The 17,850-nt window shown below is 41.6% G+C and overlaps 1 protein-coding gene across 1 annotated transcript in view; it reads right to left on the bottom strand.

Moving 5' to 3' along the window:
- LOC120023608 (nuclear export mediator factor Nemf-like) overlaps window positions 1-17,850 on the bottom strand; it is a 27,208-nt gene extending 9,358 nt beyond the window's left edge. The window contains exons 1-22 of the mRNA XM_038967650.1: window positions 17,694-17,850; window positions 17,206-17,274; window positions 16,948-17,050; window positions 16,730-16,855; window positions 16,401-16,552; window positions 11,938-12,005; window positions 11,715-11,804; window positions 11,512-11,585; window positions 11,348-11,415; window positions 11,109-11,184; window positions 10,802-10,942; window positions 7,325-7,533; window positions 4,991-5,167; window positions 4,772-4,835; window positions 4,589-4,677; window positions 4,226-4,329; window positions 3,900-3,962; window positions 2,013-2,125; window positions 1,857-1,914; window positions 1,699-1,757; window positions 1,457-1,577; window positions 1,105-1,366 (exon numbers count right to left, since the gene is read on the bottom strand). Of these exons, the coding sequence (XP_038823578.1) occupies window positions 1,105-1,366; window positions 1,457-1,577; window positions 1,699-1,757; window positions 1,857-1,914; window positions 2,013-2,125; window positions 3,900-3,962; window positions 4,226-4,329; window positions 4,589-4,677; window positions 4,772-4,835; window positions 4,991-5,167; window positions 7,325-7,533; window positions 10,802-10,942; window positions 11,109-11,184; window positions 11,348-11,415; window positions 11,512-11,585; window positions 11,715-11,804; window positions 11,938-12,005; window positions 16,401-16,552; window positions 16,730-16,855; window positions 16,948-17,050; window positions 17,206-17,274; window positions 17,694-17,752 (2,345 nt within the window). The 5' untranslated portion in view covers window positions 17,753-17,850. The remainder of the gene's footprint in view (window positions 1-1,104; window positions 1,367-1,456; window positions 1,578-1,698; window positions 1,758-1,856; window positions 1,915-2,012; window positions 2,126-3,899; window positions 3,963-4,225; window positions 4,330-4,588; window positions 4,678-4,771; window positions 4,836-4,990; window positions 5,168-7,324; window positions 7,534-10,801; window positions 10,943-11,108; window positions 11,185-11,347; window positions 11,416-11,511; window positions 11,586-11,714; window positions 11,805-11,937; window positions 12,006-16,400; window positions 16,553-16,729; window positions 16,856-16,947; window positions 17,051-17,205; window positions 17,275-17,693) is intronic.

Raw genomic sequence — 17,850 nt, 5'->3', positions numbered from 1 at the left:
TTCTCTCTGCTGCAGATAAGTTCATTAGAGTTAACGGCACCAAATTTATGCATCACAGAGTTCAAGTAACATACAAATCTCAACATCAACTGTTCAGAGGAGACTGTGTGAATCAGGCCTTCATGGTCGAATTGCTGCAAAGAAACCACTACTAAAGGACACCAATAATAAGAAGAGACTTGCTTGGGTCAAGAAACATGAGCAATGGACATCAGACCAGTGGAAATCTCTCCTTTGGTCTGAGGAGTCCAAATTTGAGATTTTTGGTGCCAACTGCCGTGTCTTTGTGAGACGCTGAGTAGGTGAACAGATGATCTCCGCATGTGTGGTTCCCACCATGAAGCATGGAGGAGGTGTGATGGTGCTTTGCTGGTGACTCTGTGATTTATTTAGAATTCAAGGCACACTTACTCCAGAAATACGCCATCCCCATCTGGTTTGCGCATAGTGGAACTATAATTTGTTTTTCAACAGAACAATAACCGAAAACACACCTCCAGGCTGTGTAAGGGCTATTTGACCAAGAAGGAGAGTGATGGAGTGCTGCATCAGATGACCTGGCCTCCACAATCACCTGACCTCAACCCAATTGAGATGGTTTAGGAGGAGTGGGACCGCAGAGTGAAGGAAAAGCAGCCAACAACTGCTCAGCATATGTGGGAACTCCTTCAAGACTGTTGGAAAGAGCATTCCAGGTGAAGCTGGTTGAGAGAATGCAAGAGTGTGCAACGCTGTCATCAAGGCAAAGGGTGGGTACTTTGAAGAATCTTAAATATATTTTGATTTGTTGAACACTTTTTTTGGTTACTACATGATTCCATATGTGTTATTTCATAGTGTTGATGTCTTCACTAGTATTATACAATGTAGAAAATAGTCTAAATAAAGAAAAATCCTTGAATGAGTAGGCGTCCCCAAACGTTTGACTGGTACTGTATCTCTAAACTATTTCACCTACATATTTGACCTAGGTCTACTGCTCTAGACACTAGCCTTTACTCAATTCAAAAGGTAATAGTTGGTATTCAAATACAGTGGAATAACATATTAACATGACCGGCACACATACAATGGCGACATACAGTAGCAGCAGCATAATATTACCTGGTGGACTGCAAGTGGGACAGGGAGATGGTGGTGTCTGGAAAACTGAACTCTGCACTCTCCCCATCACTCTTCACCTTGAGCCCCTCCACCTCATCCTCCTCTGCTTCCTCCTTCATGTCATCCAGTTCTTTAGCATCTCCATCCTCCTTATGTTCAGCCTCTGCCCCTTCGGTGGCTTTCTCTACTTTTACCTCCACTCCATTCTTCTTTCCATCTCCTCCTCCGTCTTCCCCCTCTCCCTCGTTGCTACTGTCATCCCCTGGGAAAACATACGTATGGTACATAAATGCAACAACCAGTAGATTCACATACAGGTGTGTGTGTGTCTGTGGCTCTTGAAGTCCTGTACCTATAAGCTCCTCCCCATCCTCTAGTAGCTCTGCTGTGCTGGACGTCACATCCGAAATGTCCTCGTCAATGGTCTTGACCTTCCTCTCACCCCGGTGTCTGAATACACACTGCTCATCTACCTGTGGACACAAGACTGGACTGTTGAGCCAAGATAGGGTTTACCAACTGACTCCTCAAAAGGAAGTCAGATATATTTTAAGACTATGACAGAGCAAACACGTTTCAAACATTAGCTTTTACCTTGAAGAGAAAGCTGAAACCCATCATTAAATAAGAGGGCGGCATAAAGTTCTTCTTTCCTGTGAAAATAGGAATGCGGTTTTAGCTGTCGATAATCCAAAACTACATAATTGACACATAACCACCATGTGGTGGCTACTGGGAAGATGTTGGCATACCTCGGATCATGAAACTTCCAGTGGTCAGGTATTCTCCAGTGGGGGCCGACTTAGTCACCTAGACAGAGAGAGATGAGAAGAGTTATAATTGGAGCAGCTCTGACTATACCCTGATCTAACCATCCAATCCTGCAGCAGGCTCCCAGGAGAACTCACCTGGTGGTGGTGCACCCACCATGCGCTGGTGATGACCTTGGCGTCCCAGGCTGCACTGTAGCACACGGCCATGGTGCCCGCCTCGGTCAAGGTGCGTGGAGGAATGGGCACACCTAGAGGGAAGAGATAGAAGTGTCACAATACACCCCATTAAAATACATGGAGAGTTCACAGATGATTGTCAACACTTAAGCTTGAATTCAAGTCGGGTAGTTATAACTAGAATTTGGGCTAAGATGGGTTATTCACTTTAAGTTGCATGAACATACAGTACTAGTCAAAAGTTTGGACACACCTACTCATTCAATTGTTTTTCTTTATTTTTACTATTTTCTACATTGTAGAATAATAGTGAAGACATCACAACTATGAAAGAACATATGGAATCATGTAGTAACCAAAAAAGTTGGTTACAAATCAAAATATATTTTATATTCTTCAAAGCACTGTTCCTAGGCCGTCATTTTATTTAAGAATTTGCTCTTAACTGACTTGCCTAGCTAAATAAAGGTTAAATAAAACATTTAAACATTTAAGTAGCCACCCTTTGCCTTGATGACAGCTTTGCACACTTTTGGTATTCTCTCAACCAACTTCATGAGGAATGCTTTTCCAACAGTCTTGAAGGAGTTCCCACATATGCTGAGCACTTGTTGGCTGCTTTTCCTTCACTCTGCGGTCCGACTCATCCCAAACCATCTCAATTGGGTTGAGGACGGGTGATTGTGGAGGCCAGGTCATCTGATGCAGCACTCCATCACTCTCCTTCTTTGTCAAATAGCCCTTACACAGCCTGGCGGTGTGTTGAGTGATTGTCCTGTTGAAAAACAAATGGTAGTCCCTATCTGGTTTGTGCTTAGTGGATAGTGTATCGCAGCAGAATGCTGTGGTAGCCATGTTGGTTAAGTGTGCCTTGAATTCTAAATAAATAACAGAGTCACCAGCAAAGCACCCTCACACCTCCTCCATGCTTCACATGTGGTTCACACATGCGGAAATCATCCATTCACCTACTCTGTCTCACAAAGACACTGTGGTTGGAACCAAAAATTTCAAATTTGGACTCAGACCTAAGGAGTGATTTCCACCGGTCTAATATCCATTGCTCATGTTTCTTGGCCCAAGCAAGTCTCTTCTTCCATGAAGGCCTGATTCACGCAGTCACCTCTGAACAGTTGATGTTGAGATGTGTCGGAAGAATTTATTTGGGCTGCAATTTCTGAGGCTGATAACTCTAATGAACTTATCCTCTGCAGCAAAGGTAACTCTGGGTCTTCCTTTCCTGTGGCGGTCCTCATGAGAGACAGTTTCATCATAGCGCTTGATGGTTTTTAGGACTGCACTTGAAGAAACTGTCAAAGTTCTTGAAATGTTCCGGATTGACTGACCTTCAAGTCTTAAAGTAATGACGGACCGTTGTTTCTCTTTGCTTATTTGAGCTGTTCTTGCCATAATATGGACTTGGTCTTTTACCAAATAGGGCTATGTTCTGTATACCACCCCTACCTTGTCACAACACAAATGATTGGCTCAAACGCATTAAGAAGGAAATAAATTCCACAAATTAACTTTTACGAAGGCACACCTCATGAAGCTGGTTGAAAGAATGCCAAGAGTGTGCAAAGCTGTCATCAAGGCAAAGGTTGGCTACTTTGAAGAATATCAAATATAAAATATATTTTGATTTGTTTAATCCTTTTTTGGTTACTACATGAAACTATTATTCTACAATGTAGAAAATAGTATAATTAATGAAAAACCCTGTAATGAGTAGGCGTGCCCAAACTTTTGATTGGTACTGTATATTAAAGAGAGATTCCAGAGGATAAGAGAGCATCATTTGACTGAACAACAGTGTGCTGATCACAGAACTAGGCCAGCTCTTACCAGATGGGTTCTTGATGACACAACTAGTAGCTCCATGGAGGTCAGCGTGAACGTAGATATCCCCTGATAAGAGACACCAACAGAGGATGAGATTTTCACACGGGTAGAGAGATAGTATGGATATTGGAACAGAGTCTAACTACAATGAAGCAATGTATTGTGAATGCATTCTATGTGGAACATGTGGGACAGTGGAACATAGCGTGTTGTGTGTACCAAACTAGCATACGTTCAAGTCTGAAACAATGTATTGGGCATGTATTCGATGCTGGTATGGACATTGGATGTTGCAAGGCAGGACTATAATAAGTGTATTCCACTCTTACCAGCCCTCAAGTAGCGCTTAACGATAATTTCATTCTGTTGCTGGTCACGTCCGGCGATGATGAGGTAATTTTCTGAGCTGATGAACCACAGGAACTTCTCAAACCTGACAGAGCACAACGATACATAATTTGTCACATACTGAAAAGATAGAGAAAGTAATTGCCCAGAAGAATATGAATTTGTCACAAACCTGACACAAACAAAGGTGGAGAGAACTTTGCGCTCATTTAATCACTTCTTACAGGTGTTACATTAGCTGGACATGGCTGCATTAGTTCAGATTTGTCAATGACTGTTCATCTCTCTACACGTGGCAAGTTTTCAGAGGGTGAATGCAGCTTCAGTTAGGTTGAGTGTCTTACCAGTAGACTTTCCTGGCCTTCTGAATGGTCGTAACCGTTTGGACCTCTTTAAGGGTTTGCTTGGTCTTCTTCTCAGCAGATTTGAAAGCCTTGAATTAAATTAAAAAGGGGGAAAATGTTACAAATATATGAACTGATCACAAACACAATCGACAGGGAATGTCATGCATGTGGCACCATCACCTTCTGGGCTGCCTCCACGGTTTTCTGCTCTTTCTTAGCAGCGGTTCGCTTGTGGTCGTAGTATCTGGAAAGAAAGGAGATAAACGTTTGGGTTCGTCAGCTTGATATCTAAAACCACATCTGGCCATACTGTTCAAAGCATAGAGATAAAACATAACTGTTCTATTTAAATTTTGCAGTTCAAAGAATACATTAAGCCAGGGAGAGTGGAGAGCCTACTTTTTGGCATTGGCGTAAGCTGACAAGCTGAGGTCCACATCCACCAGCATGGGCTGGTCCTTCTTGGGCTTGCCCTTCTGACCCTTGTCTTTGTTCTTGTTCTTCTTCCCCTTTTTCTCTTCAGCCACCTCGGCTACATCTTCCTCCTCTACTTCCTCTGGGACAATGTATGGGTTCCTGAAAGGGGAAACAACAGGGTCGTTTTCAGTAGGGGGCTGTCTTGTTAGACTTCAGTGCAGCTTTTGACAATATTGATCATAGTCTGCTGCTGGAAAAACGTATGTGTTATGGCTTTACACCCCCTTTTATAATGTGGATAAAGAGCTACTTGTCTAACAGAACACAGAGGGTGTTCTTTAATGGAGGAATATCAAATATAATCCAGTCAGATTCAGGAATTCCCCAGGGTAGCTGTTTAGGCCCCTTGCTTTTTTCAATTTTTTACTAATGACACGCCACTGACTGAGTAAAGCCAGAGTTTCTATGTATGCGGATGACTCAACACTATACACGTCAGCTACTACAGCGACTGAAATGACTGCAACACTCAACAAAGAGCTGCAGTTAGTTTCAGAGTGGGTGGCAAGGAATAAGTTAGCCCTAAATATTTCTAAAACTAAAAGCATTGTATTTGGAACAAAACACTCACTAAACCCAACTAAATCTTGTAATAAATAATGCAGAAATTGAGCTAGTTGAGATGACAAAACTGCTTGGAGTAACACTAGATTGTAAACTGTCATGGTCAAAACATATTGATGCAGTAGTAACTAAGATGGGGAGAAGTCTGTCTATAATAATGTGATGCTCTGCCTTCTTAACAACACTATCAACAAGGCAGGTCCTACAGGCCCTAGTTTTGTCGCACCTTAACTACTGTTCAGTCGTGTGGTCAGGTGCCACAAAAAAGGACTTGCAATTGCAATTGGCTCAGAACAGGGCAGCATGGCTGGCCCTTGGATGTACACAGAGAGCTAATATTAATAATATGCATGTCAATCTGTCCAGGCTGAAAGTGGAGGAGAGATTGACTTCATCACTACTTTTATTTAAGAGAGGTTGAATGCACCGAGCTGTCTGTCTAAACTACTGGCACACAGCTTGGACACCCATGTAGATAGACTGTAGATGATTTCACATTGATATCACAGTAACAGGGGTTTAGAAACCATCACACCTACTCCATACCAGCTCCCTCTATAGTGCACTATTTAGGCTCTGGGTCAAAGGGTGTGCACTATATATCCCCTCAAGACATGCCACAAGAGGTCTCTTCACAGTCCCCAAGTCCAGAACAGACTATGGGATGCACACAGTATTACATGGAACTCTATTCCACATCAAGTAATTGACACAAACAGTAAAATTAGATTTAAAAAACAGATTAAAAAAACACCTTATGGAACAGTGGGGACTGTGAAGCAACACAAACATTGGCACAGACACATGCATACACACACATACGATAACATACGCACTTAACATACACATGGATTTAGTACTGTAGATATGTGGTAGTGGTGGAGTAGGGGCCTGAAGGGACACAGTGTGTTGTGAAATCTGTGAATGTATTGTAATGTTTGAAAAATGTATAAACTGCCTTAATTTTGCTGTATCTCAGGAAGAGTAGCTGCTAATAATAAATACTAATATAAAACTGAAGAAAACAGCCTAATACAGGGAGGTACTTTTTGAACTTGTCCAATAAGAAATGTACGTTTTTGTTGTCCGTTGCAAAACACTGTGCTACGGTAGGCCCTAATGAGCATGACCCTGTTCTTTCTGTTCAGCATCCATCTATTTAATTGGCTAGAGGGCAGATAAAGGTGGGTTAGTGGTTGATTCATAGTATTTGGAGTACCCATTTCATGCTCTTGTTCGAATCCAAACTGTTCTGTGCTGGATACAATATCACATTTTTCCTTTCGAGCAGGATTCTTGGTAACACTGTTAATACAAGGCTTTATAAATGCATACATATGACACCTACAGTAAAGAGCTCGGTCCCCCTTACATATTGTTCAGCTTATTCAGACAGTTTGAAAGATGGGACACAGTGATAGGGGGGAGCATCAAGGACGTGGGATTCAAATCCTAGACGCTGTGGGCGATATATGCTGGGAAACTGCAACGCCACGCTCCCACACCTTTCCAGCAAGATTGCAGCAGCATAGGATGGATGCGTAACCAGGTTAGCTTAGTACAGCTCAGCTCAGTTGTAGTGTTAAAGGGCAGTAGTCAAGTTTAACCGAACCAAAGACAGTTCAATTCAATATGACTTTATCAATCCCTGAGGGGCAATTAGAAATGTATCCATTTTGGGCATCAACTCACTTTAAAAGCATTGTGATGTGGTTGGTCTGCAGCTTCAGCTCCTTGATGGCGCAGGCCACTGGGTCTCCGGCAGCCTGGGCCTCCTTGACGATCAGCCCTATCTCGGCCCAGTCCACCTGGTTGGCCAGGGCGCTCCGCACCACCTGCAGAGCCCTCTCCACTATGGGCAAGTTCATCTCCACCAGCTCGCCCCTAAGCCTGTCTACCTCCTGCAACAAACGTTAGCATTAGCACTCCTTTAGCATTCGCATAACTGAGTAGAAGCTATTTATTTCAAAAGTCTTTCCGTTTTAAATTAAAATCACTTCTTGAATTGACCATCTTCATTTCAAATTAACCCTGGTACGGACACACATGCTTCCCATCATAACTAGATAACACACAGAAGGTGTTAAACTACATGTCTTGGCAGAGCCACCTCTCCTCCTTCAATGAGATTACCTGTGATTAGGTTATGTACATTAGTGTTGCCTACACACAGATGCTGGGATAAGGTGCTGCCAACACCAGTTGACTATGTTCCAAAAGTAGTGCACTATACAGGGAATAGGTTGCCATTTGCGACACAGAGTAGTCTCACCTCTATGAAATTATGGAAATCCATGCATGTCACCTGCTGACAGTAACAAGGTTTGTGACTGCCGATCGATCAGGTGATCAACCCAATCACCCCATTACGGATCAGATCAATATGTAAACCACAGCCGGGGAGCTACATATTCCTCAGCTACATAGGCGGATTTCCAAATGCCACCCTATCCCTTATAAAGTGCACTACTTTTGAACATATCCCTATGGCTAGGTACACTTTATAGGGAATAGTGTGCCATTTGGGACACATCCATAAAGTGGGTCATCATGGAGGACAATCCTCCCATCATTACCCTCCACACAGCCTATCAGTCATCCTTCATTCCAGCCATAACCTGACTGTTTATTAGACAGGTAGTATGGAGAGAGCGAGGGGGAGAGAGAACCTGTGTACCTGTTTGTGTTTGTTTTGAGTTGTGGGTATTTTTGAGTTGTTTGGGGTGATTAGCAGGACCAAGGGCCATGCATTTAGAGAAAGGCGAACTTTTAGAATTTTGAATATTGTTCTAATTCTAGACATTCAGTTACATAACATTGTTTAAATATTCCCCATGTAATGTTAATTGGGAGCTAACATGACTGCCATACAATGTTGTAGTGTCATGTAAATGCATCATAATGTTCATTCTAGACATTCAATTTTATAGTATATTTTAAATATTCCCCATGTAATGTAAATTGGGAGCTAACGTGGCTGCCATAGAATGTTGAAGTGTCATGTAAACGCATCATAATGCAAAAACCGCATTGGCCCAACTCTAAATACATGGCTCTGGCCGGACCCATTAGCACTCCTTTTGGTCTGACCATTTGTTTTCACTGTGGTGATCAGACCCGAGTTCAAATATCATTGGTTATCTTTCAAATACTTTGAGTGCTTGATTGAGACTGCCTGTTGATGGTTCAGGTTTACTCCATTGGTTCCATTGAGCAAGGAAGGCTAAATCAAGAGCAGTTTAAGTATCTGAAAGAAAACAAATACTAGTTGAACCCAGGGCAGTGTTCGAATACCCATACTAACATACTGTATACTACATACTTAATGAGTATATATTACATAAAATGTTCTATTAGTTAATTTTAGTATACTGTAAACGAATGGTATCGTTTCAGTTGAGCGTACTAGAGCGTCGCCTGTCTACCGGAAGTTGATGCTGTTGCTATGCAACCTCTTGCTAGCATAACAAATGACTAGCTAAACATTTTACGATTTCGGGTGTGTTCGTAAATTCAAATCTGCAGTGCCAGAGTGTGCTCTGGGCATTCGTAAATCCAGAGCGTTGTCAGATTGTAAATTCAGAGCGTTTCACTCTCGGAGCGTTCAGAGCCGACACTGGACGCTCTTGACGAGGAGTAGGGCTGATCTGAGCGTTCAACGGCAGTCAAGCACCCAAGCTAACTGGCTAACGTTGGCTAGCTACTTCCAGACACAAATGAGAGAACACCTCACTCTGACCATTTTACTCGCCATCACAGAGCTGGTTAGGCTGTTTTCATGTTATCCAGAGCGTTGGTGACTAACTGTGCAGCTGGCAACAATTTATTACTCTTTTTTTTTTTGCAAACATTTACTGACACCGGCCATATTCAAATGGTGCGCGAGACTAATTAACAAAGTCTATTGAAAAGCAAAACGACTACACCACTTATCTAAGAATGACGTGAATAATCAAGTCAATAAAACGTTGGCTAGTTAGCAGATAGTTAATATACTGCCTGGCGAGCTCGATGTATTAGTATCCAACTAACGTTAGGTAACTAGCTAACATACCGATACATAGTGCTGTAATGCTTTGCGGTTCGTAAGGATAGCGTAGCTAACAAATTGTCAGCCAACATAACGTGTAACGTAACTTATTTGAAATGTCATTACATTGCTCAACATTAACATTTGTCATTAGTTAGTTCAATGAATTTGAATTCGCTCTCGTCGGACTTCGGCTGCATAGTTTCTGTCATTTTCTCCAAATCTGAAAACGTTGTGAAGCCACGCCCATTTTCTGAAGATTTGCATTACGGGCCCTAAAAGTACGGAAATGGTAAATTTGGCAAATTTAGTACGACATCCGGAAACTTTTGGCATACTAACTATATCCATACTATGACCAATAAGCATACTACATACACAGTTGAAGTCGGAAGTTTACATACACCTTAGCCAAATACATTTAAACTCAGTTTTTCACAATTCCTGACATTTATTCCGAGTAAGAAGTCCATGTTTTACGTCAGTTAGGATCACCACTTTATTTTAAGAATGTGAAATGTCAGAATAATAGTAGAGAGATTGATTTATTTCATCTGTACAAACTATTGTTTGTACAAACTATTGTTTGTACAGATGAACGTGGTACCTTCAGGCGTTTGCTCCCAAGAATGAACCAGACTTGTGGTCTTTTTTCTGTGGTCTTGGCTGATTTCTTTTGAAGGCACTAGGTTTGAAGATAGGCCTTGAAATTCATCCACAGGTACACCTCCAATTGACTCAAATTATGTCAATTCGCCTATCAAAAGCTTCTAAAGCCATGACATCATTTTCTGGAATTTTCCAAGCTGTGGTACGGTCAACTTAGTGTATGTAAACTTCTGACCCACTGGAATTGTGATACAGTGAAATAATCTGTCTGTAAACAATTGTTGGAAAGCTTACTTGTGTCATGCACAAAGTAGATGTCCTAACTGACTTGCCAAAACTATAGTTGGTTTACAAGAAATTTGTTGAGTGGTTGAAAAAACTACTTTTAATGACTCCAACCTAAGTGTATGTAAACTTCCGACTTCAACTGCACTCAATTCACGTCAAAAATAGTACAGTTAGTGCGGTTAGTATGAGTATTCAAACACAGCTCAGTTCTGGTGGTGATGAGAGAGTTCTTCAGTATTGACCTGAAGTTGGTGCAGTGCCTCCAGCCTCTGCACGTGGTCCCTCTTGACATTGTCCAGCTTTTTCAGAGCCTGTTTCTCCTGCTGCAGGGCCTTCACGTCAATCCTCTGACTCTCCATCTTGGAGTAGAATTCGTCCACTGCCTAAGCGCAGAGGAGCAAGACTTACTTTAGTGATCTCATACCTTAGTCTTATGAAAATACCAATATAGTTTTGGTACAGTAGGTACGTATGGGAAACAATGACATTTTCCCAACATATGCATAGGGTAAATAAACAGATATAAAGGACATATATTCTAAAATTCACCTTGTCAAACGTATCAAACTCAACATAGTGGCTATTTGCATGTTGGGCAAAGAGGAAGGGATGGAATTCCTCATATCTGTAAAAGAAGACAATGTTGGAGATTTGAGCATATCTCACCAACCAAGCAAACAAAAACCTCCATAATGCTTCTGGTGAGACGTAATGCTGATCTTACCAGTAACTGAACTTTGAGACATAATATCATAAGCACAGAATGAGAGTCAAATAAAATAACTTACGTGAGCAATTCTTCAGGTTTCTCTGGGGCTAAACTTGGTTTCTTCTCACATTTTTGGATGATGTAGCCCTGCAACGAAACAAGGGAGACAGTTTTCTATAATTTCGCTATGACAAATGGATCTGATGTATGAATGAATGTTCTCAATAAAGACGTGAGACCTACCTTTCCATCGAAGCTTGCCGTTTTCTCCATATAATCTTCTGCCATTTGCAGGGCATCGAGGATTTTGGGTGCATCTACAGACAACAATTAAGCCTATTACATCCAGAATATCACAATTCTGATGATCATTGTTTGAATAATATATACCAGCAGCACATCTTTGTAATCTGCCAACGGCTACAGCTGGTCTAAAAGAAACGTACCTCGTGCAGCATCAAACTGGCTGTCCACTTTGATGAACCCGGGGAGTCCCACTTCCATCAGACAGTGCTCTATGAGAGTAGCCCCATATGCTGAAAGAGCAGATAGATAACATTAGAAGTTAAGTCTGCTGTTTACAATAATAACATTGTGTAAAACATTTATTTTTAAACTAAACCTGGATGAGCAATGGATGGAGCCACTGAGGAGATGAAGACTACTTACGAAGGTGGGGATTGAGGACCCTTTTCACCTGTTCTCCATTCGTGGCCTTCAACAGGACTTCAGTGAGTCTACATGAAAAACAAACCAACACATATGATTATTTCTTCAATGAACTCTTGGGCCTAACTAGGGTTGCAAAAGTCCGGTAAACTTTCCCAAAATAACCAAGTTTTCCAGAAATCCTGGCTGGATGATTGCGAAACTCCTGCTTATTGAAATCAAATTTTATTGGTCACAACGCCGAATACAACAGGTGTAGACTTTACAATGAAATGGTTTCTTACAAGCCCATTCCCAACAGTGCAGAGCTAAAAAGTAAGAAATATTTGCTAAATTAAAAAAAGGAAGTAGTAACAAAAACAATAGCGAGGCTATATACAAGGAGTACCAGTAACAGGTCAATGTGCAGGGGTACAAGGTAGTTGAGGTAATTGAGCCAATACAGTACATACATGTGGGCAGTGGTGGAAAAAGTACCCAATTGTCATAATTGAGTAAAAGTAAAGATACCTTAATAGAATAATACTCAAGTAAAAGTCATGCAGTACAATACTACTTGAGTAAAAGTATTCGGTTTAAAATATACTTAAGAGTCAAAAGTGTAATTGATAGAATATACTTAAGTATCAAAAGTTAAAGTAAAAATCATTTCAAATTCCTTATATTAAGCAAACCAGACAGCAACATTTTCTTTTTATGGATAGTGTAAGTCGCTCTGGATAATTTGTAAGTCGCTCTGGATAAGAGCTCTGGATAAGAGGGTCTGCTAAATGACTTAAATGTAAATGTAGTGAGTCTGCCAGATCAGTGGCAGTAGAGATGAACAGAGAGGATATTTTGATAAGTGCGTGAATTGGACCATTTGTGTCCTGCTAAGCATTCTAAATGTAACAAGTACTTTTGGGTGTCAGGGAAAATGTATGGAGTAAAAAGTACATTATTTTCTTTAGGAATGTAGTGAAGTAAAAGTTATCAAAAATATAAACAGTAAAGTACAGATACCCCAAAGTATTTTTTACTTAAGTACTTTACACAACTGCATATGGGTAAAAGTGACTAGGCAATCAGGATATATAATAAACAGAGTAGAAGCAGCGTATGTAAAGTGTGTCTGTGGCATCAATGTGTGTGTGTGTGTTGGAGTGTCAGTGTAGTATGTGAGTGTGTGGGTAGAATCTAGTGAATATAGCTTGGGGGTATAGGCTGCTCAAGTGCCTTCTGGTCAGAGACTTGTCGCCCCGGTACTGCTTGCAATGCGGTAGCAGAGAGAACAGACTATGACTTGGGTGGCTGGAGTCTGACACTTTTTTGGGCCTTCCTCTGACACCGCCTGGTATAGAAGTCCTGGATGGCAGGGAGTTCGGCCCCAGTGATGTACTGTGTTGTACGCACTACCCTCTGTAGTGCTTTGAAGCCACCGGACGGCGATATTGGCACTCCCTAGAAGGAGCAGTCCTCCATAGTAATGAATGGAATTCTACAGTATTTCAATTCAATTTTAAGGAGATAATTACACATATTCAAGTATTTTTGTTGTTGTAGTGGGGATATTAGCATAACTTTAAGGGAAATGTTATATATTTTCTCATGTTTATTTTTATGTTTAGCTGACATAATACAATTTAAAAAGTAAGCATTAAGGTGTCTCTAATAGAATACATGGGACAAAAACAAATGTAGACAATAATAAAGGCATTTCTATAGCTTCAAAAACATTTTGCAATGGTGGGGGAATGCCAAGATGGAGGCGTGGTGGTTTCAAAACAGTTCCCCTTGTCAGATTATACACACACAACCAGTCAAAAGTTCAGACACCTACTCATTCAAGGGTTATTCTCTATTTGTACTATTTTCTACATTGTAAAATAATAGTGAAGACATCAAAACTATGTAGTGACCACAAAAGTGTTAAACAAATCAAAATATATTTTATATATTTGAGATTCTTCAAAGTAGCCACCCTTTGCCTTGATGACAGCTTTGCACACTTTTGGTATTCTCTCAACCAACTTCATGAGGAATGCTTTTCCAACAGTCTTGAAGGAGTTCCCACATATGCTGAGCACTTGTTGGCTGCTTTTCCTTCACTCCGCAGTCCAACTCATCCCAAACCATCTCAATTGGGTTGAGGTCGGGTGATTGTGGAGGCCAGGTCATCTGATGCAGCACTCCATCACTCTCCTTTTTGGTCAAATAGCCCTTACACAGCCTGGAGGTGTGTTGGGTCATTGTCCTGTTGAAAAACAAATGATAGTGCCACTAAGCCCTAACCAGATGGATGGCGTATCGGTGCAGAATGCTGTGGTAGCCATGTTGGTTGTGTGTGACTTGAACTCTAAATCACAGACAGTGTCACCAGCAAAGCACCCCCCACCATCACACCACCTCCTCCATGCTTCACGGTGAGAACCACACATGTGGAGTTCATCCGTTCACCTACTCTGCATCTAACAAAAGAAACGGCAGTTGGCACCAAAAATCTCCAATTTGGACTTGCTCGTGCATTGCTCGTGTTTCTTGGCCCAAGCAAGTCTCTTCTTCTTTTGTGTGTCCTTTAGTAGTGGTTTCTTTGCAGCAATTCGACCATGAAGGCTTGACTTTGAACAGTTGATGTTGAGATGTGTCTGTTACTTGAACTCTGTGAAGCATTTATTTGGGCTGCAATCTGAGGTGCAGTTAATAAATGAATTTATCCTCTGCAGCAGAGGTAACTCTGGGTCTCCTTTTCTGTGGCGGTCCTCATGAGAGCCAGTTTCATCATAGCGCTTGATGGTTTTTGGGACTGCACTTTCAAAGTTCTTGAAATTTTCCGGATTGACTGACCATGTTTTAAAGTAATGATGGACTGTCATTTCTCTTTGCTTATTTGAGATGTTCTTGCCATAATATGGACTTGGTCTTTTACCAAATAGGGCTATCTTCTGTATACCACCCCTACCATGTCACAACACAACTGATTGGCTCAAACGCATTCACGAAATAAGTTCCACAAATTAACTTAACAAGGCACACCTGTTAATTGAAATGCATTCCAGGTAACTACCTCATGAAGCTGGTTGAGAGAATGCCAAGAGTGTGCAAAACTGTCATCAAGGCAAAGGGTGGATACTTTGAAGAATCTCAAATATATTATGATTTGTTTGCTTTTTTGGTTACTACATGATTCCATATGTGTTACAGTAATCCCTCGTTTATCGCGGGGGTTACGTTCCGAAAATGACCCGCGATAAGTGAAATCCGCGAAATAGAAAACTTTTTTTTTTTTTTACAATTAGCAACTATTACATGTATACAAATACAGTGACTCACGTGTAGGCCGTTTCACTGCTCTTCAGACTGGGCCGCTGCATCCTGACTGCGCTCTGCAGTGTTCTCTTCTTCTGAAGCCCGCGGTGCAGGTGTGTTTGTTCGGGAGAAGAACATAGTGATAGGCAGCTGTTGTCGCTCTTTTTTCTTCTTTGCAAAAAGATCCTTGTACACCGACATGCCACCATCGATTACGTTGGAGAACTGTAATGAACGGCTCATCAAAGGGTCCCATTCCTCAGCTACTCGCTTAAGTTCAGTGGCCATTCGCACCATGGTTGCTAAGCGACCAAGCGTTAGTCCTTCCTCCTCATCTCTCGTGTCCTCTTCTCCCTCTTCTCTTTCATCGTCGCTTTGTGGCTTTGTCATTTCTGCCAGCTCTGCATCGGTCAGCGGCTGTGCGTCTCCATCAATCAGGGCGTTTATGTCATCCGGACTCATGTCATTAGATGGAGAGATAGATAGGTAGCATAGGTAGAGAGATAGGTAGCATCTTCCGCCGTTTGGGCCCATCCGCAGGTGCTTTTGTCGGTCCAGGCCGTTTCGTCGACATTATGGGTTTAGGAGATGTTCGAAATTACAAGATAATTTGGCCAACTTAATGTAAATTTGCCAAGCTGTTTTATGTACGTACACATAACTGCACGAGACGACAAAATGATAGCACAATTCGTAGCATGTTTTGATACAAGAAGCGGGAGTGAGTTTTTAGCGAATCAGAATGCAGAGCACAATGCACAAAAAAAAAAAAAAAATGCATTATGAAAATCCGCGAAATAGCGAATCCGCGATAAGTGAACCGCGAAGTGGCGAGGGATCACTGTATTTCATAGTTTTGATGTCTTCACCATTATTCGTCAATGTATAAAACAGTAAAAATAAAGAAAAACCCTTGAAAGGGTAGGTGTGTCCAAACTTTTGACTGGTACTGTCTGTATGTATGTATGTATATAATATATATATATATAATTGAATACAATGCTCAGTTCACTAAACATCTTGTGACAAATCCCTCTACTTTTCACCGAATTCATCTGCAAATATTTACATATTTTCCCAATCTTTTGCACGCATTGGCCCCGTGATTCATCCTAACCCACTCTCCCCCCATGATTCATTCATCCTACCCCACTATCTGCCTCCAGGGGCTGTCTTACCTCTCCATGCTGATGAGGGGCTCTGGGGGCCTGGCGTTCTCCACAGGGTACCTCTCCCTCACCGCTATCTTCACATCTTCCTCTCCCTCTGCTGTGCGGAAGCGCAGCAGGTTCAGAATGGTGTACTCGTGGTCCGCCAGGATAATGTTACCCTTCACATACACAGGGGGTGCACATTACATTGCATTCAACACGACGATCATAAAGAGAACCGCATGGATTATCTAATATCATTGCTAAATATGAAACGAGTACTGTATTCTAGAGTTGAGGAGTATAATGAAAACGTCAGACTCGGAGAGAGGAAAAAGGGAATGGTCATTTCTCACCCTGTCATAGAGTTCCACTATCAGATGGTAAGCAGCCTCATCTGAGCCAAACTGGATGTCAACAATCCTGTCAACCCCAAGCTGCTTCACCTGTGTTAGTCGTCTTGACTTGAGATGCTTTCGACACTGTGGGGAAGAGTGATCATACAGTGAGTTACCAAGACATTCATCATTGCTTGACAAGTGAATGGACAACTGAAAAAACAACTTATCCTCACTTTCATGGCAAAGCCAGAGGGCATCATATTTTTGGGCCATTCAAAGTCTGTAGAATGAATGCGGAGTCCAGATTCAACCAGTAGAATAGATTTGGTGTCAGGCCTGAAAACAAACAAAAACGTTTTCAATTCTAACCTTGAACACCAGTCATCCCTAGGACTACGTGTACATGGCAAGTTCTGTAAACAAACATCATGGCAACAACATGGATGGTTGCTGTAGCTTGGTACCACTGACAGGCAGCAGATATTACTTACTTTTGCAACCGGATGAGATAGGTCTTGGTGTCGATGTCATACACGTTGTTTACGCGCATACCAAGGTAACTGTGATAACATAACAAGTTAAGTTAGTGTCATGATGACGTTATTCATAAGTCCCAATCATATTTTGTTAGCTAGCTATCCATTTAGCTAGATATCTGTGTAGTTAACGTCTGTCAAGTTTAGCGAATGCCCGTGGACCTAAACCCATTGTTGACAGTAGTTATTTAGTTAGCTAGTTACTCAATGGCCGTGTTCGAGAACGTCAAAACCGTGATGTTTCGTGGGTAAATTGTGACTGATCTTGCTACAAATAATAATGCGTCGTTATTTATGACGCAAGGTGATTTGAAGATCAGTCAGTCGCCTGAAATGTCGAACAAGCCAAATCTCTCTTTTAACGTCGACATTTGCTACAGTAACTAGTTAGCTAGCTAGCCAACATTAGCACGTTTCATGATGCATGAACCAGACTAACTTACTTAGCATTTATCTCAGCAATAACCGCTCTGATATCCACGGTATTGAATCTTGTTTTCATGGTGAAAATTAGTAGTTTGTATTCGTTGTCCGAAACATTTACACTGCAGACAAGGAGAGCAGCACACAGCAACGAAACACGCTGGCTTTTACAGCACG

This window comes from Salvelinus namaycush, chromosome 28 (assembly GCF_016432855.1).
Source record: "Salvelinus namaycush isolate Seneca chromosome 28, SaNama_1.0, whole genome shotgun sequence".
Taxonomy (NCBI): domain Eukaryota; kingdom Metazoa; phylum Chordata; class Actinopteri; order Salmoniformes; family Salmonidae; genus Salvelinus; species Salvelinus namaycush.
Note: the sequence above shows the minus strand (reverse complement) of the source record. Positions and strands in the feature narration are given on the sequence as shown.